This window comes from Epargyreus clarus, unplaced genomic scaffold (assembly GCF_041222505.1).
Source record: "Epargyreus clarus isolate Ecla_fem2 unplaced genomic scaffold, WU_Ecla_fem_2.2 ptg000017l, whole genome shotgun sequence".
NCBI classification, from domain to species: Eukaryota; Metazoa; Arthropoda; class Insecta; order Lepidoptera; family Hesperiidae; genus Epargyreus; species Epargyreus clarus.
In genome coordinates, this window is record NW_027332225.1 from 8,400,172 (window position 1) to 8,421,204 (window position 21,033).

Here is a 21,033-nt window from a genome sequence, read left to right on the forward strand (position 1 = left end):
ATTATTTTACTTTTCTGCAGTTATAGCCGACGTCAAGACAGTAAAACGGATATAAGCAAGAGTAGTCTAAAAACATTTACGACATTTCTAAATTTTCGAAATCGTTAAGTTCCAGTCAATGTAATATTATGTAAAATATAATTAAGTAATAATATTACATATTAATGCTGATGGAGACTCCAGTAAATCGTAATATTACTAAAAATCTGTCTAATAATAAATACACAGCCGACTAGTGGCCCTGTATTTATGAAGTATTTTTTTTATTTTTAGTATTTACAAATCGACTTTTATAATATCATTATTAACCATCGTCAATATCACCACCCACATTGGAATACCAAGATTTAAGCTGGTTTACTGTAATAATAAACGATCAAGGCATGTCATGTCCAGCACATAATAATATTTGTAACACAGTATTTCCACAATGAACATTTTCTGTTTCCAGATAATCGCGGCGCTTAAACAGGGAACAGGCATGAAGTGAGAACAAAGGAGTGTGATAAGTGAGTGTGTTCGGTAATGATGTGAAAAACGACAACAGTGATGTGGCTCGTGGCGCTGCTGTGTGTGTTCACTCAATTAGGTACGTACTTGTTCGTGATAATTTAGTCTGTAGATGTGTGTGGAACATTTAATCATTGTGTAACACGCTTTTCAGTTGTTTCATAGTGCTGATAAGTTTTAAACTACTAATATCTTGTTGTTAATTAAATTATTAATGTTTTGTAGGTGGTAGAACACTCTGTGGTTCGACTCCGGCGGTACCATTGCCATACTAATTTCTACCTAATAACATCAGAGTTAGACACTATTGTGTTCTGTTGTGAACGGAGACATTATTTTTTTATGTATTCCAGCTTAGTTCTCAGGGGTAGCGGCGCATCTGTGGACAACCTTGGGTAGGAATCTAATCTTAACTGGGGTTGATTGTAGATGCCCATGCGCGGCGGTGGCTACACTTACCATAAGGCGAACTGCATGCTCGTCTGCTACCCCTGTATGATAAAAAATGTAACACATGTTGTAACACGTAACACAAATATATGAAGCTTTTTGTAGTAAGTAGGTGATCACAGGTATAATATTTGTAAGGAAAATATCGTGTTAATATTTTGTACAAAATGTTTTTTCTCATACATAAAATTTCATACGAGTAATTTTACCAAATCCCACTTTATTTAAATGGGACTTTGGTTAAACATAAACAGAAATTTAGTCATGTGTGTGTAATTATTTACTTTTCTTATTTTATTGAGGTATGTTGTTGTTTAAATGCTTTACAAAAACCCAAAAATATTTTAGGCGTGAATTAGACAGGAGTATAACTACAAAGCAGGCCTTAAAAGCTTTTAAATTAAATATCACTGAAAATTACCTTATAAATATAAAATGACAAATAAATATCGCAGACCTTATTCCAGAATACTCGTTAGAAAAACGTATTTGACAGTGAAGAAAATTTAACAGAAAAATATTTTAAACATATTTGTGACTTTCGGTTTACGAGCCAAAAATACGAATGCTCCGAATTTACATACATTAAAACCTGCAATATGTCGTGCTTAACAAGTTGAAAAGAGATAAAGTGCGCTCAGAGATATTTTTTCCCCTCCACATTTATGCATTTCAGTAAAACACATGCGTTATTCTCAGTAACATTTTCTTTCATAAATATTCTTTGCCAGTTCTATAAAATGAGAAAATGGTTAAACTGAGCGAAAATGAATACTTTCAGGCTGTTGTGTTATGTATGAATATAATACGTAGTTATGTGCTATTGTTTATTACATAAGATTGTTTTTCTAAGTACATAATAAAAGTAAGTAAGTAACCCGGTCTAAGTTATTCTTAACATTAAATCTGTAAGTTACTCTAAGTAGAATAAGATTTCCATCCGAAGTAGATCCAGTGCTACCAATAGAGACTGAATAAAAGATGCCTTTCTTAAACCATTAACCAGATAATTAAAGCAGAATACATGATGCTTACTAAAAATCCAAAATTTTGTAAGGATCGAATGAAAAAGAAAATAAAGAATTGCTTACTAAATACTTGTTTAGGAACACGAATATTAATTATTATAATGTTTATATTTATGAGTGGTATTGTTTATAGTAAACACATAAAGGCCAAGGGATATCACAGGGTCATGTCTAACTCGGTAAACAACGGTTTCGTAGGTTTATAAAACATTGTCCCTGTAACTCCGGGACTAGAATAGGGCTACAGTAGGGCTGCCTGTCGTAAGGCGACTAAATGGGGGCTCCGGGGGTTGCGGGCGGGCGAGAATGGGAGATCGAAGCGTCTAGCAGGCGACCCCGGGAATGACGGCGGTATGTGTGGTCGCATAGCGTCGCAAACACCAGACGGTATGCCGAGCCCTGAAGCTCACCTGGGCGGAGCCAGAAGGGGAAACGCGTTCAGAGGACTCCGGTTGCGTTCCGTAGGGGATCCCGGAGTCCTCTTAGTAATGCTGAGGACGGCCACCGGTGGGGTTTTAGTACGGGTTAGGGGTATCTTTTAAAGGTTCCCCCTCGTCAACAAAGGTTTATAAAACATGAATGTATCCCTATCACGATATTTTATAAACTTTTTTTGGAAATAAAACATTTCTATATTCTCCCAGTTTCTTCAGTTAGTTACCAATTCTTTAATGCATTGAAACTTAACTTTCAACATATTTTAATTTTAACATATTTAATGTTTAGTTATTTTTATTTAAATTAGACAGCAATAGTTAGCATATCGGTCAGGGAATCTAATTTTATTTATAGAGAAAATCTGCAAATCACCTGACAATAAGCGATGACGGCAGCCCATAAACATTCATCGCTGACATGAAATACGATAGGAATCTTATCTGAAATCGATCTTTCAAGCATTGCTTCCAGTATAAAATATGCAGAAAATATTCCGTGTCATATTTGACTTATGAAATCGTTTTAGTTGATTTTTATAGTAGAAGCACGAACATTGAACATATAGCCCAGCTGGTATTAAATGGTCACTAACGCTCGTGGACTAAAGAGGCTCCTAGATATTTTTATTCAGGGGCGCTTAAAGATGTCCACCGGGTGCACATGCTATTATGCTACTAGAGATTATTCATGCGGCATAGCTGCTCTTTGAGGAATTTAGGTTTGTTATGGAGTTCCTTTCACCGCTTCCTCTTCGTAAAAACCTAGTGAAATGTGAGATTACTGAGTTTCACAAATAATTCTATAAACTTTCTTGCATACAATATTTTGATTTTATTTTCGACTAATTTGAAACGTCTCGTTTAATTATTTTGACAAATTTGGAACGTCTTGTTTGATTAATTTTGACTAATTTGTTACATCTCGTTTAAGTAACCCTAAACATGCCCTTAAGACTAGAAAATAGCAGCTTTACACCGTTTAAGTACGTGAAGCGAAGGTTACCACCGAATCACCGAGTTCAACCACCTTCCGGAGGTGTCGTGCTAAATGTGAGTTAGACACATTCTTAAATATTTCGTAGCTTGTTGGTACCTCGCAAACAATAGGCTAACAAACGGGCAATAACGAGACTGTGCAAACGGGGTCGCGTGTCGTGAAGAAATGAATATATGAATAATGTTAAAAGGGCACTCACAGTTTCCAGGGTTCGCCGCTTAGGCAAATGAGTCCGACGTTGGTCCTTGTATCGGATAAGTAACTAAAAGTGGTGACATTTGACTGAGGCGTTGGTGTTTGAGAAACGTTATGTAAGTTCAGCAACATGGTTGTACCCATAAATAATGTGGATAAAAAAGTATTTTTTTATAAAATTAGTGCAGCAAAAAAACATGAGCCAGCAGAAGGTGGTAGAACCCTTTGTGGTTCGACTCCGGCGGCACCACCGCCACACCTATTTCTACCTAATAACAGCAGTGTTAGGCGCTGCTGTGTTCCGTTTTGGAGGGTGTGGTAAGGGAGACAGACTTTTCCGAGGCGTTCCAGCTTAGTCCTCAGGGGTAGCGGCGCATCTGTGACCGACCTCAGGTAGGAATATCTAATCTTATGTGGGGTTGATTACAGATGTCCATGGGTGGCAGTAGCCACATACCATCAGGTGGACTGCATGCTCGTCTGCTACTCTTATGTTATAAAAAAAAAACATGTAGTCCACCTGATAAGTGGATACTGCCACCCATCGTCACCTGTAATTAATTTGATGGCTAAGATTAGATTCCTACCTGAGTTTAGCCACAAATGTGTTGCTAACCCTGTCGAACATTGTATAATATGTTACATTATTGTGATAAAAATATCTAAAATTTAATTTGATGCACATCTCTTAAATGTTTAAATACCAATTCCTGGATTACCAAGATCCGAACCCGACCACATCTAACTGTTAAAGGTATTGCTTCCGTACCGCGTCTCAGTAAAGGTAGAGTGGCACCAACTTGTTTGAACAACTTGTTTTAGTTGCATTTACGTTGTCTTATATTACTTGTGGTGCATTTGTGTAATGGTGTTTAATAGACAGATATCGATATTCTGATCAGTATTATACAAAGTGTAACAAGATCAGTGAATAATCGGTAATATTTTGTGTATGCTATGGTGTATTACAAGTACTGCATATGCTATTAGACATTATTTGTGCTATGAAATTATCAGAAATTCAATTTGATGATAATGCTAAGAGACATCTCTTAAATGTTTAAGTATCAATCCTGGAGTACCTAGATCCGAACCCGAACACATCTAACTGTTTAAAGTTATTGTTTCCGTACCGCGTCTCAATAAACGTAGCGTGGCAGGAACTTGTTTGAACAACTTGTTTTAGTTTCATTTACGCTGTCTTGTGTTACTTGTGGTTCATTTGTGTATTGGCGTTTAAGAGGCGGATATTCAGTAATAGCAAAATTATTTGGGTTTTTTAAGAAACCTCTATTTTTGTCTATGGTTCGAAAAACCAAACAGACTATCATAATAACATCAGAAGTGATCGACTTCAGGAAGTACCCCTGTTCTATGCAGAGTTGGTAACGGACGTCTACGGGCGACAAGGACTAGACGCCAGTTACCAGTACTAACGGGTGGACTGCCTACTTATTTGCTATTTCAACGGTATTAACAACATCATATCAATCTACTACCACCACTCGACATTGAATAGCTTTGTAGAAATACGATATAACCATAATATAAGTCCATTCATTAACCTACAATTACAGAATGGAAGATCTCAGTACATAGTTAACTTGTTGAAATCCTAATTAAACACATTTCGAATACAATTCCTCTTTCCACACAAAGATCACTGCGATTCAGTACGGTCTCAATAAAGGTAGCGCAGCAAGGAACATGTTTGAACAGCTTGTTCTAGCTGCAATTCGTCTTGTGTTTGAGCTCGAGGCACATTTGTGTGTTGGCTTAGTTTAACAAAAGCGCTGGAGCTCTTTGTACTTTGATCGGATTGTTTTATTTAACGTATAGCTATTACGTCTAGTAAATGTTATTGCTAAATTCGATTAACTATGACTATCTTTAAATCATTGAAAGTATACAAAATATTTTAAAATGTTGTATTTTTTAATGCTGAATACTGCATCCAATGTTGAATCTCATATTTTTATGAAATAAGCAGTTAAAAACAGTCCACCTTGTACCAAGAAATCACTTCCATCTATCAATCTTAAAAGACATCTTAAATCAATTGGTCTAAGTAGGATTGGTCCTTAAAGGCAATTTCTATCACACCAATTGAAAAAGTTAAGCAGCAAATAAGCTTGATGTCCGTCTGGTAGAAGGTAGTTACTGCTAATTTTTTACTGTAAGTAAATTCAAATAAAATTGTAGTCCTACCTTAAATCTTCCACAAGAACGTTACTACCGATGAGAAGTTGAAACCCTTTTAAATGTCTTATCAGTTACCACATACTTCTAATTAGAATGTAGAAGCACTCAACAAGGCTATTAGATGGTAAATGTATGCTTATAACCAAATCCTAATGGATTCTAATAGTTTCAAAATAACTACAGTTTACAAGAATTACAATTCCTTGAGAAATAACCACCGAGAAACCTTTTGAACCATTTATAAACAGTTCAAAGCACAAAAACCAATTTAATTACATTTTTATTTTATTTTCAATTCAATTCTATTCCACGAAGACGTATTGTGCTTTCCTGCAGCATCTCAATATAACAAAAGCAATGCAACTAGTACCAAGAGAACAACTTGTTTAAGCAGTAATTCGTCTTCTAGTATTTGCGCTTGTACTGCGTTCCTACATTAGATTAGTTTAATGGACGCTTTGCTGTGTCTTGGTCATATTTCTCGGTCTGACTTTCACGTGGGATCCTATATCTTTTACGAGGGATATCTACTGACTTCTATATTTTAAAGAAAACGTGGTCTTGGTATCAAATTGAGAAAGTAAATCACAAAAATACAATATGATCAATGAATCTCACCCTAATATGTATCTACCAAGCTCATGTACGTAGCTTATAATTTCATTACGAATAGTATCAATTATGAAAATGTAGAGATATTTCAAAGCACTTTAGGTTTTTGGCAACAGTATCACACTATAGAATCGTACATAGTTCTTAATATAAAAGAACTTACTTAATACTTGAGAAATATATACTTACGTTAGTTTGTTCTACAAAACAATATAACTTTATCGGTAATTACATACAGATTATTATGATACAATGTATGGTTGACTGTTATATGTGTCACTACACGCTCGTGTGTACGTGGCCTAATATACAGGCATTGGTATTAAATTATGTTATGCCGAGTGAACATTATTGCCTCTCACGCAGTTAAGTGGCTGTGGCGGTGGCATATTTGTGTTGGAACAAAAGAATACTATAGGCTGTTTCAGTTTTATTATCAACGTTATTATAAAACGATATGATAATAGATAGGTTTGAAGGTGGTAGAACCCTTTGTGGTTTGACTCCTGCGGTATCACCGCCACACCTATTTCAGCCTCATATCAGCAGTGTTAAGCGCCGCTGTGTTCCAGTTTGAAGGGTGTGGTACCGGAGACATATTTTTCCGAGACATACTCGTACCAGCTTGGTTCTCAAGGGTAGCGGCGCATCTGTGGCCGACTACAGGTAGGAATATGTATACCTATCTGGTGTTGATTAAAAATGTCCATAAGCGACAGTAGCCACTTATCATCAGGTGGACTGCCTGCTCGTCTGCTACTCCTATATTATAAAAAAGCTACACGACGAATATAACGACGAACCTATTTTTTTTGGCAAGTACGTTTAAAACAGCACATCACTTGAATGGATCATGAATTTTTATCTCATAACTTTAACTTACTGTCTAACTTAATATCTGTTCAGTTAAATAAGTAATAATTTATTTCTAGTACCTACGTATAAAACTTAAAAGATTCTACTCTGGAATTTGGATAAATGATTAAATTAAGGTTACTTTCAAAACATTTACGGTTTATAAAATAAACTTTTTGCTTGTTTTTGATGGCTCTATTTGATTTATGCACGATTGGAACGGATTTAAACGGACGCTGGTTATCGAGTTATTCCACAAATAGAGCGCTTGATGACCGTAAAATGTATTATTTTTTTATTGAGACTTACGAGTCTTTGTATTTGTATCTCTATTTTTACGAGTATATAAATCCTTTGATATCAAATTATTTTTAAAAGTATAACTCGAGGTATTTTTGTAGGTCTTTCTGTAGAAACTAGATTATCCTTTATTTAATATCTGTTGCACTTTAGTAAGAAATCGTTGGTAAGCAAAACATTGGATAGATTGATTATTAATAACAGGAGATATTCAACAATTTCTAATCATTCTCAAGTGAAGCCACTTCTATTTAAAATCGCTACATAATCAATGACAACCACTTAACATGCTGGTATTCTATATTTATCAAAAAGCTACGATATCAGTTACAAAATTGTCTTTATTTTCAAACCATTCGTTACTTATTTCGTATTTTCCGAGACCGTCATTTGCCTGTCGACAATAGCTCCGGATTTCAGGCTAGGCGGTTATCGAATTATGTCAAACACAGGCAACCGACGAGCGAATTACGCAATCACACTGAAAGGGTTTTTCCAGTTTACAATTCCAAATTTGTGAAATAGGAAACTTATTTTCCTATTTCTTGATTAGGTTTATCTTTCTGTCAATGCTGTTCACTTGCTTTGAAAATGATTTATCCTCACAAGCGATCCGCTTTGAAATTTTTTTTTAAGATTAGTACATTTCTTAGAGTAGATAAGCAAGTAGATGAAACAAACCGCGGATATTGTTCACAATGAATTCATCGTTCGTGTACGATTTCAGATATAAATCACTATCATGCAGTATCTAAAACATTAAAGGTGGTAGAACCCTTTGTGGTTCGACTCCGGCGGCACCACCGCCACACCTATTTCTGCCTCATAACAGCAGTGTTAAGCGCTGCTGTGTTCTGCTTTGAAGGGTGTGGTAAGGGAGACATACTTTTCCGAGACGTTCCAGCTTAGTTCTCAGGGGTAGCGGCGTATCTGTGGCCGACCTTAGGTAGGATTATCTAATCCTATCTGGGGGTTTATTACAGATGTTCATGGGCGGCACTAGCCAATTACCATCAGGTGGACTGCATGCTCGTCTGCTAGTCCTATATTATAAAAAAGAAAATTAAGTCAACATACAACTAATATTAATGTTACGTATTTGTAACCGATTTGTAACGAAGACCTGAAGAATAGTAAATAAAGAGATAGATCTGACCAAACAAGCAGTAGGTATCTAAATTTTCGTTTTAGGGTCCCCAAAGGGTATCGATTACCGCTTCATATGTTTGGAACTGTGACGTTTCCTGAATTATACGGGCCTGGGGTGAGCGTCCAGACATACCCTTCGCTGTAAGGAAATAAACGGGTAATATATGGCCGCCGCTTATAGCTTTATTTTGTGGCGAACAGCGTTGCTTACTTAGGGGTTTATGAAGTAAATACGTTTTGTTCTGTACTTTGTGTCTTATCTTGCTATGTTGGGTGAGAGCTTAGAAAAGCTGTTAGATTTGTTGTGTGATTGTGAGTTTCACTGAAAACTGTAGGCACCTTTGGTTTCTTTCATATCTGTCTTTTAGAGAATAGAAATAACAAAATAATGAACATTGTGACAGATATCTTTATAATAGCTGCAGGCACGTGTCTTTGGCGGCCCTACAATGGCGGATAGTCTGGAGCATAATCTATAAAGGTAATTCAATGCAAACGTTAGTATTATATTTTGATACTAGCTGACCCGGAAAACGTTGTGTTGCCATATAAATAAAAAAATGTTAAGGGTGAACAACCCTTATCACTTAGGGGTATGAAAAATAGATAGTAACCGATTGTCAGACTGAATATGCATATAAAATTTGGTGAAAATCGGTAAAGCCGTTTCGGAGGAGTACGGTCACTAACATTGTGACACGAGAATTGTATATATAAGATTATCTATAAATACATCACAGCGTTCGATCCCACTCAGTGCACTAAGTGATGCGAATACCTACTGTTCAATTAACCGTAAACGATACTACTCATGATCCAATAGCATTATAGCCGTTTAAGGTGGTGTCTATAACACTATAATCTATAGGCACTCAATAGAATAGAAAGGTCGAGTGTCTCATGGTAATCTTTAAATTTTATGTACTTGCCCTCATTCATATTATAAACACTTTCTACACTCACAGTCCTACACTAGGATTCCTTGTGTCGTGGGTGCCATGGATACACAGAGACAAATACACAAACACCCAGACCCAGAAACAGAAATCTAAATTCATCATTTAGATATCTGTCTGGCCGGGGATCGAACCCTTTGCGCATCAGACCGGTATGGTGATCGCTCCGCCACGCGGGTCACCATAATAATAAACAAGATATACGTTGTAATAATCTAATACAATGCTTTAATGTATACTGGTGCAATTATTTTTTAGTTTGATATTATTTATAAATAAATCATTACTTTCGATTCCAGTCACTGTACTAAGTGACGGGAGCACTGTTCAATTAACCGTTAACGATACAACTCGTGATCCAATAGCATTATAGCGGTACAAGTAGACGCCAATCTCTGTAGGCACTCAATAGTGTGGAAAGGTCGAGTGATTCACGAAAATCTTCAAATCTCTACTATTACAGTAGGCTTATAAAGCTATCAGCGAAATGATACTTATTTTTGTGTGGTATTTGTAGATTTTTATTTCTTTAAATAATCTTACTGTATCTTGTAACTTATTTAAATCAACCTACTATTTTTGAAAATAAACTATATATTTACCCGTTTTTTCATTTATAATTTTTTTGTTAAAGTTGCACGTGTTTTTTAATGTATACGAGTACGTATAATATACCTAAAAACGTACATATATTATTTACTTAACTAAACTTTTTTATTTTATAAAACGAGCTCAAATTCGTTGAATAAATGAGCTTCAATAAATGTAAGAGTGTGTTGCCTACGAAACATTTTCATCATGTTGAAAATTTAATAAAATCCGTACTAAAGAGATATCCGTCAGCGGCCATCTAGGGAGAATCGTAATGGCGGTGACAGACAGTAATAAGAGAAAATGGATGTTGCGTTGATGCGGGCGGTTCAGGATTCTAGCGGTTTATTTCACATATAAATATATTTGAAAGGTTTTGACGGTTTCGAACACTTTGTGTTCCTGAGGAACCACCGTCACACCTTGGTCTACCTAAGAACAGCAGTGTTCAGCGCTGTTGTGTTCTGGTTTGAAGGGCGCGGTAAGGAAGATATACCTACACGTACGTATCCGGATTCCAACTTAGTCTGCAAAGGTGCATCTGTGACAAATCTCGGGTAGGAATCTAATCTTATCTGATATTGATTACAGCATGCTCATGCCGCATGCTCGTTTACAACTTTCATTTAATAAAAAATAATATAGACAATTTATAACCATTCAAAGCCTATAAATCTTTATTTCACGGAAAAGTAAAATAGCAAACTAAGTTGTTGTTTATTCATTCCTTTAAAGTTGTAATACGTACACTTTCCAACAACGGTTCTTATGAAGAAACGTCTTATTTGTAAAAGAAAATAACGTAACTAAATGATAAGGTCGGGGATATTTTTACCTTTATGCTATTACTTTTAGATTACTTTTAGATCATTATGCTATAATCTCCTTAATTATATTAACTACATGGATGAGTGGCTAGTGGCTATTACGCTCCCTTTCCTCGGAGGGCACGTTAAACCGTCGCCTCCTGTTGATATCATAGCCTAATCAAAATCAAAAATGTAATAAAAATATTTTATTCAAAGTAGATTCTTTACAGAATTATTTTTGAATGTATCTACTACCATTCCGCAAGGAGTTTTGCTATCGAGAAGAAGTAGAGTATGAAACTCTTTGTATCTTTAAAAAATGTCTACAATGATAGTTACTTCAATTTTAGCAGTCGTTAAGTCGTGGGGGACTTGGATGGTTTGAAGAGATCCTACAACATATGGTCAATATATCCTACCTCTCTCCACCAATAGATCCAATATATCATTGTGCTCATCTATTGGTGGAGGCTTTAGATCTCCTCTACATCTACGATCTAGATAGTTGTGGTGAAAACCGCGCCCAGCAGTAGAGTACAAAAAGGGTTGAAGCCGTAATAACTACGGTCGTATGATAAACTTCCCAAATTAATATACATTACAGTTACCGCTTTCAGTCCCTTAAATTTGTACGTTTCCACATTTAGCGGAAATTTGAAGTGGTATTAATTAAGAAGTTTGTGATGTAGTGTATTTAAACTTAATAGTCACAAAATATACGCTCTAGCCCTTTAGATCTAGGCCATACGGAAGCGACATAAATCAGAATACACAAGCGACGTGGCACTGACGGGCCGATTCTGAAATAAATAATAAAATTGTGCATAAAAATAAACGAATCGGTCTCGCGTCAGCGTTTCGTCCGCGACACGCGTCGCTTTTATCCGATCACATAAATGACATTCATTGTTCAAGAGATTGGATCTCTAGTATACATCTTTCTATAACGTTCTGTAGTTGAGTTCTTGACATAAGTTTTCTTAGTTGAAGAATGGAATATTGAAATAATTTGGACATACCGCAGCTATTTTTAATGCAACAATTATTTAGAATTTAGAATGAGTTTTTTTATAATGTAGGAGTAGCAGATGAGCATGCAGTCCACCTGATGGTAAGTGGCTACTGCTCCCAATGGACATCTGTAATCAAGCCCAGATAGCAATAGATTCCTATCTAAGGTCGGGCACAGATGCGCAACTACCCCTAAGGACTAACTGCTTAAAACCTCAAAAAAGTATGTCTCAGCGCTTAACGCTGCTGTCATGCGGCAGAAATAGGTGTGGAGGTGTTTCCACAAAGGGTTCTACCACCTTTCGAATGATACTTATACTGATATTTAAGTCTAAAATACGAATTACCTTTAACTTAAACAACATTCAGCTAACATTCAAGTGCTATTAGGTTTGTACAAGCCGAGAAAAAGGACAGTTACAAGTTGTTAACTTCTTTACGCAAGGAACCACTAACCCAATTCCAGCCCAACTTGTTTAATCGCTTTACGATCCTCGAGAGAATCAAGATAAGTACTTGTATACGTACTTTTGATTTCACACACAAAATATAATCAAATTCAATTGATAAGATATAATTATTGCAGAATAACTCAATTGCCATATACGCAATTTATTTAAACAATATTTATTATAATAACTTATTAGAATAAGTATTACGGATACAATAGCAATAAAAAAGTCTTATCCCATATCGACAATTACAATATAAAAAGTACAATCTAGTATGCAAATTAGTTAATATTGTAGAAAACACGGATAGGTTTCATTGATCCTTAATAATTGTAATAAAGAAGCCGTAATAAACGTTACAATTTTGCGCACAGTTTATTTCACGAAAGCTACATCCAGACTTTTCACAATTTTCAATTGTCTTTTCGTCGTATTCTATTTATAATTTTTTATATTTTATATATATTTTTTTATTAGTGTCACATTTTGTGCGTGCTACAAATAATACATTATACAGGGTGATTTTTTCAAAACGACCTTCAGGGCCACATCCCAAACTATAAGGATTAGCGAAAAATGCTGAAAAGATTTACGAGCATTTCGATAAAAACTGCATCGTAACTTTTTAAAAATATTATTGTCTCTAACCGGGAATCGAACGAGTTCATTTTGAAAAAAAATACACCCTCTATATTATTCCACTATCTGATAGTTATTCTGCTGCTTATAAGGATCGAATTCTGGGAAGTAATCATAAATGACAAGCTAAAGGACAAACCTCAATTTTAAGAAAATACATATTTTTGGCTGAAGGCCTATTTGAAAAATTCACAATAAAGTAAAAATAAGCTATAAAATAAACAATTCACAGTTAAAAATAACTTTTGACAATGTAATTAATATTTTGTACACTAATACATATTTCAAATAACTTAAGTATCAGCATGTACTTATAATCGTTATCGAACTTGATCCAAAGCACCACATTACCAGAAACTCTTGAAATTTTGCTATTAGCGGTAACTCATCCACGAAACAACTCGCCTCGGTATTGCTATGAATAGATCCCATTTCAGGGATCGTGGTCACAGCGAAGCAGTGTGGGTCAATATATTGTCATAAATGATCTTGAGTGCGGTCACTGCCTTTCCGATACAAATTGAAATGTATCCATACTTCGGTGATATTACGTCATAACGTAACTTAAAATAAGAATGTATTACTTATACGTTGCAGAAACTTTTATAACATTTCAATGTAAAGTTCGTAGAATTCTTCATTGTTCTTCATTGTCCTAAGAACCATTGATACATTTTCATATTTTTTTATTTAAATAGTGTTAAGTGCTATGTAATTACGACTACAACAGTCGTAATAAAGGCAAAGCATTCTAACTTAATCTTCAGAACTTGGGTAGGACTTTATTCTATTATGAGTTACCGATAAACTTCAGGAATACCTTATTACCTCATGCTTCATAGATAAAGTTAATCAAGATAAACCTACACAACTCACCCATAGTAATCTCCTTCATAATACACAATAACTTCAACAACTTTTTCTTTTCGATACTAACAATATATCAAGTACACGTACAATCTAAAACTAAGAAAAAAGTCCACTTATGGGCAAAGTAATCCACTTATCAACCGATCCGAAAAGTAATAACCAAGTGACTAACCCTCATAAAGATGAATGTATACTTTGTTTAAGTAAAAACTACGATGAATGCCGTCGAACTTTACTTCGCGAAGTTCCAGACAAGGTCGATTGCAGCAACTTCTTAAACAACATGGATTTAATTAAAAATAGTATTAGTAGAAGCAACAATAATTTAGTAGCATGATTGGAAAAATGAGTTTGAAAATAATTATGATGATGAATATTATTTATCCCCACCAACGTGAGACAGCATGTTTTTTTTTTAAATACCGGAGTAGCAGACGAGCATGCAGTCTTCTTGGTGGTAAGTGGTTAGTGCCGCCCATCTGTAATCAACCCCAGATAGGATTAGATATTCCTAGATGAGTTCGGCCACAGATGCGCCGCTACCTTTGAGGTTAGTCTGTTAGTCCTCTGAGGCTGGAACGCCCCATAAAAGTATCCCTCCCTTACCACACCCTTTAAACCAGAACACAGCAGCGCTTAACGCAGCTGTTATGAGGAAGAAATAGGAGTGGTGATGGTGCCGCCGGAGCTCAAAGGGTTCTACCACCTTAAATTATGATGGTATATAACAGGAAAAAGTATCGATGCAATGACAGGATGCGCAATGAGGAGGAGGCTCGCGTGATAGGAAAAAAGCCCTAAATCTTTTCATTTAAATTAAGTTTCTATTTAAGGAAATAAACAAATAGAAGATATAAGAAAAAATGTCATAGTCATTTAAACTCGGTTTGTATTCAAGGAAATAATAAGCAAATATAATCTTCGCTCTTTCCATATAAAAGTAGAAACATTGTGCGTAGTAATTCTATTGCAGAGTACTTTATTAAATACAGGAGGACGAGAGAGCTTTTTAATTTATATTCGTAGTGTTCTGACTTGTCAGGGAGCTTTTTACATCACAGCTAAGATTCGCAATATTAAAATGCCCCTGTATATTATAAGGTCGAGGCTTAAAAGGACAGATAAAAATACTTTTCTGAAGAAAACATCCTAAGGTAATTCAACGTTCATACTTTTCTGAAAACAACTTTAAATAACTAACACGCTTAGATTTAATCTGCTCTTTTCCAACACGATTTTTAAAAAGATGCTCCATTTTAATGTCCTTATTTTATTAAGAAGTCGCTTTTGTGTACTTGTTCTAAGAAGTTTCTGTTGAAAAAGACTTACTGTAAAATGTACAGTAATTAAAATATATTTATTATTTCTTTACGAAAACAGTTATTACGTATTCTACCTAAATATTTGTTTTCATTATGTCTGCATTGAAGAACTTCAATTGTTTTCAACTTCAACTTTCATTGCTCATGCTATTGTATGCATGAGCATTACTATGGTGTTACAAATAAGGTATTCTGCATGCATGCACCCTGATAGGGCATTACAATCTAATACATTCACATTAGCTTATATTTATCTTAACTTAGTATCGTCTTTGTTTATATAAAATGGAAAATACATTATTATTACATTTTAATAAGTTCACATCAATACAATGGCAATATTTATATAAAGTCAAATTAATTATACAAATATATAAAATTAATATTAACATGTAAATTGTATTTTATTAAGTACAAGGGGGTTACTACCATCTCTTAACACAATATTATTTTATTCATACTTTTACTTTTTGTGCAGGAAATTTAACTTTTTAAGCGAAATATGACAATTTCAGTTGGTTTTATACAGTGGATAAGTGAAAAATTAATAAGGGTATAAGTTTGTTCAACTGTGTATGACGGAATATTTTACTGTTTTAAGGAGGAAATAAAACTTTCCTGAACTATGATGGTTATTAAAAGATAGTGGTAGGCTCCCAGGAATGTCAATATGAGGATACATGAGGTGCACCATTACAAACTACACACAACATAAAGCCAAACACATAGACAAACAGGGACCTACAGAAAAGTCTCCAAACATATTTGAAATACACGTATTAAATCGCAATATCTTATCCTGAACAAGCTATTTAAACACCTATGTAAATTCTGTTAATGTTTATTCAACATGTTACGACTCAGAAGTGAACGAAGGTACAATGCAGCAGCACAGTTTCCATCCGGTAATAAATATTATGCTTGCAGGTATGTAAACGGAAGACATAATTCATTGCAGGCGGTGCTTCTGTACATAAAACTGAGATTTACAAATCTAGTCTTTGTTAATGAGTTTCTCATAGAAAATGGAGTGAGTGAATGTTTTTTTCAAAATAGTTATGTAGTTAAGTATGAAATTATTACGCAGTATAGATAGTAAATGGTCACTATCGTCCATGGATATAGTGACTCTGCACTCAACCAGTGATAGTATTGGACTCTTGTCTTAGGCAGGCCGCAACAGCTTCTATTAGATGATTTAATTACAATATGGAATGACTCCTACAAATATCTCCCCTAGACTTAATGTTGCTGATATTAGGTAGAAATAGATATGACAGTAATAGCACCAAATAAATACGTCAAAGAGTTATGAGAATGACATCTTTTACTGATTGCTTTCGTGTCATTTATATAATCCCCTCTACTAAGGACAGAATTAAAATAAAATATTTCTTGCAAAAGTAGCTGGAACGAATAATTTAACTTCTAGTTGAACGACACTTGTATATTATTATTATAGGTACCCTAAAACAAAATTTAATTATACCATCAGTATCGAGTTCGAGCACCCATTACGATACATTGACACCGCATGGCAAATGGAGTGAGACGCGCTAATGTATCATAACAGATGAAATGGAATTTCCCTGAATTTCCCGGTCGACTGAACTATTCTGGACGGGATGTCTGTGTGTGATTCACGACAAGCTCGTTTGAAGCAGATTTCATCAGGGGTTAATAGCCCCAAGTACTTTTATTTAAACAGAAATAAATATCTATATACTACAAAGAAGATTTTAAATAAACTTTTATCGTATTTTTATCAAATGAAATGGGGGTTTTGAACTAGTCCGCCACGTCTGAAGCAGGATGACATCATCCTGCTTCAGTAAGCTAATCGTGCGTTGTCATCCAATCTAAGCATAACTTTAGCTTAAAATTGGCCGCTCAGTGAGTTAAGTAGGTTAAAATTCTTGTTGCGTGATTTGACCCATACATACCAACGCACTAAAAAGTTAGTAAATAAAAGCTTGTAAAACTGGCCAAACATTTTATGATCTCTTACTTTTTTATCAGCGTCTAAGTAACAATAACTGTACTTTCCCAGAATAACAATTAACTTATAAACATGAGTATTACAAGACAATAAATAATAGTTAAAAAAACTAAAAAATACGCTTTTGTAAAAAATTCGACCAAAAAATGAAAAATAAATAATAGTTTAAAAAAAACTAAAAATATACACTTTTTATAGAAAATCCAACTAAAAAATAGAAAATAAATTTTTTAAAATTTGAATTAAGAATAGTGTAAATAAGATAAAAATATTTTTTATTGTAAAAAAAGCGTGGGGTGCATGGTGTCAATAGTTATAAATATTTTATTGATAGATATTGAGTAGAAGGATTATCATTTTGATAATATCTTAAAAAGCACCCCACGCTTTTTTTACAATAAAAAATATTTTTATCTTATTTACACTATTCTTAATTAAAATTTTAAAAAATTTATTTTCTATTTTTTAGTTGGATTTTCTATAAAAAGTGTATATTTTTAGTTTTTTTTAAACTATTATTTATTTTTCATTTTTTGGTCGAATTTTTTACAAAAGCGTATTTTTTAGTTTTTTTAACTATTATTTATTTTTAATTTTTTAGTAATTATTTTAGCGATTATTTTAACGATTATTACGTAGCATATTAACAAGTTTATCTTTCGAATCAGCATCAGCACCTTTGCTTAGCAGTGCAAAAATGAATATTGGGTCATTGTTTAACACAGCTGTATGAAGTGGTGTTTTACATTGGTGTTTATTTTTATTGTTAACGTGAAAATGCCAGAGGAGTTGTTGAATGACATCCGAATTGCCAATGCTAACTGCTTTCTTTCATAATTTATACCATATCCCAGGTCCTCTATCTTGGATAAAAGTAATCACGGAAAAAGGATGATAGAGCATCTTTTAAAAACAGGCGCTGATGGCAATACTCAAGAGAAAAACGGTCAACTGCTTTACATCTAGCCATTTCAAAAGGACGTCGTCCAATCATCGATTTAATATTACAGCATGATGATGTTAATATCAAAAATAATTCTAGAATTTCGTCTCTTTGTGTTGCTGCTGCCTGCAGAGATTTTAAAACTGTTGGTAGTTTAATTAATTTTACAGCTCGAGTTAATAATATAAGTTGTGACTATGACGATGAGCTGAAATCATATATGCCTTTACATAAGGATGATGAGACACCGCTTCATGATGCTATTAACAACGGACGCGTCGAAGTTAAGGTCAGGTCAGGCCGGTCAGGTCAGGTCAGGTCAGGTCAGGTCAGGTCAGGTCAGGTTAGGTTAGGTTAGGTTAGGTGATCGGCGCGCCTGGTAGATTCCTTTATTGGTCTTAACGCAGACCTTCCGGGTCTCAGGAAAACAAAAATCGCTGATCCTGATTATCCTAGTAAGGATAACGGGTCAGAATGTTTAAAATATTGAATTGTCATCGGTCCTTAATAAGTATGCCAAATTTCAAGTTAATCCGACGTTTTGAAGGGGGTTAAAATCATGTTCAAAGATTCCGTTACATACTAACATACCAACATACATACGTCTGAAGCTAATAAAAGCGTATTAAAAATAGACCAACTGGTTCAAAATATTAGACAAATTCAACGTCACCTTATGTATGAAAAAAACCGTCAATACGTTTAGCTTGTGGAGCTTGCCAAAGAATTACACATACACACATATGCTTAAAAAACGTTATACCTCCACAGTAAAAAAGTCTTGCGTATTAAAGGCGTCATAAACGGTCTACTTTTCAAGCAATATCTAACTTCAATTGCGTAGCGGTCTTGTTACCGTCTTCACCGCGTAACATAGTACAATACTTGCCACAATCTCGGCGAAGCCAGATAATATTGCAGTTATAGTTCGATGTAGACTCATAGCGTTCGATTTGTAGCTATATTGCAAAGTATTGTACAATAATACACAGGGTATTGTAGCGAAAGTGTATGCTAGCGATATTGCTAAGCTATATTTTTGTCAAAATTAAATTTTTATGACAAATTCTCAAGCTCTATAAAGCTTTGCCGACATCTAGTCAGATACTTTATACAACAAGGACCCTTGTTGTTATAGGTATTTAAATAACATTCGAAAGATCTTAAAAGGAATTTAAAGAACTTGCTTTTTTGGCATGAAACATTATAAGATTTCTAATAAAAAATTGAAATGTGGTAGAGCTGGTATGGTTCGATCGGGGAAGCATGACCACCACACTAACTTCTAATGTGTAACGGTTCTGAATTTCAGTGGAAAGGTCCGGATACCGGCTGTACAATTGTACATACCAGACGACCATCTTAGTAATCAGGAGTGCCAACGTAGATAAGTTAATCAGTGTAAAATGGAATCTGTTATATATAGAGTTGGTCATGGCTGATGTCCATTGGCAGCAATGACCATTACCATTGTTGCACCAATCCAAAAAAACAATCCACGGTCAAGTAAATTTCCAAGCGATATTACGTTCATCATCATCATCATCATCATCACCATCGACCCATTACTATCCCACTGCTGGGCACAGGTCTCCTCTCAGAATGAGAAGGGTTAGGCCATAGTACACCGCGCTGGCCAAACGTGAATTGTTAGACTTCATATACCTTTGAAAACTTTATTTTTTAAGGTTTCGCAGGTATGCAGGTTTCCTCACGATGTTTTCCTTCGCCGTTTAAGCAAGTGATAATAAATTTGTAATACGCACATAACTTTGGATAATCAGAGGTGCCTGAGTTGAACCTCTGACCCCTCGATTAAGAAGCCGAGTTTCTTAACCACTAGGCTATCAATTTTTATTACGTTACTCCTATTGTATAAAAATAAACTAAACTAAAACGTATAGAAACTCTACCTATATCGTTTCCTCTCAAGCTAGTAACTATACACTTACGTACAACGTATATTGCTGCGCGAGTGAAATTGAATTTAACGGGAATAGCCGCGTCCTATGGAAGCACTCTATTATCTACTTTCTAAATTGATGCCTTTACATACTCCAGCCTGGAAGTGACATACTCAAGTTACTTGGTTACATACAAAATATGACCCCGTTATCGCAAAATATGGTTAATTTTGTTTTTCATTAAATTTTTACTAAATGAGATTGCATAGCTTGTCCATTAGATATTTCATTTTAACATTCCAGAAACTAAATAACCTACGCTTATATGAATTATTTTCATTTAATTAACTTTCTTAACAGCATTTTCAACGAGTAAGAGAGACCAGTCAGCTGCTTTTCTTTAAGTTATTATTCTAATTCTAAATAGTTTTGGAGCAGGACAACGATTTTACAATGTTATAGAAAGATAAGTGTATATATTCAGGGTTTCTACATTTTGTAATACAAGTAGCGAAAAGGCTTTTACGTTACGAACGATAGTGTGGTCACTGCGGTCATATACAATGAGAGATTTCATAAAAGGAAAAATGCCTTTTCACATTTTTCAAACCTAAATAATGATGTACCTAATGAATGATGAAGATATTGATATGGTATGGTACCGATGCAATCAAACTCAGTACATTTTCCATATCAGTGTACCTAGCTAGCTAGTAGCATTTTATGTTAAGGAAATATAAAAGTCCTTCCTTATTATTCCTTATATTCGTGCTTGAAAACTTAGTTGGAACATTTCGTATGC

The 21,033-nt window shown here is 34.7% G+C and overlaps 1 protein-coding gene across 1 annotated transcript in view; it reads left to right on the plus strand.

Annotated features, from left to right (window-relative positions):
- The first annotated feature begins 472 nt into the window (after window positions 1-472).
- Window positions 473-21,033, plus strand: part of LOC140749238 (zwei Ig domain protein zig-8) — a 71,824-nt gene continuing 51,263 nt past the window's right edge. Inside the window, exon 1 of the mRNA XM_073082284.1 lies at window positions 473-589. Within this exon, the coding sequence (XP_072938385.1) occupies window positions 550-589 (40 nt within the window). The 5' untranslated portion in view covers window positions 473-549. The remainder of the gene's footprint in view (window positions 590-21,033) is intronic.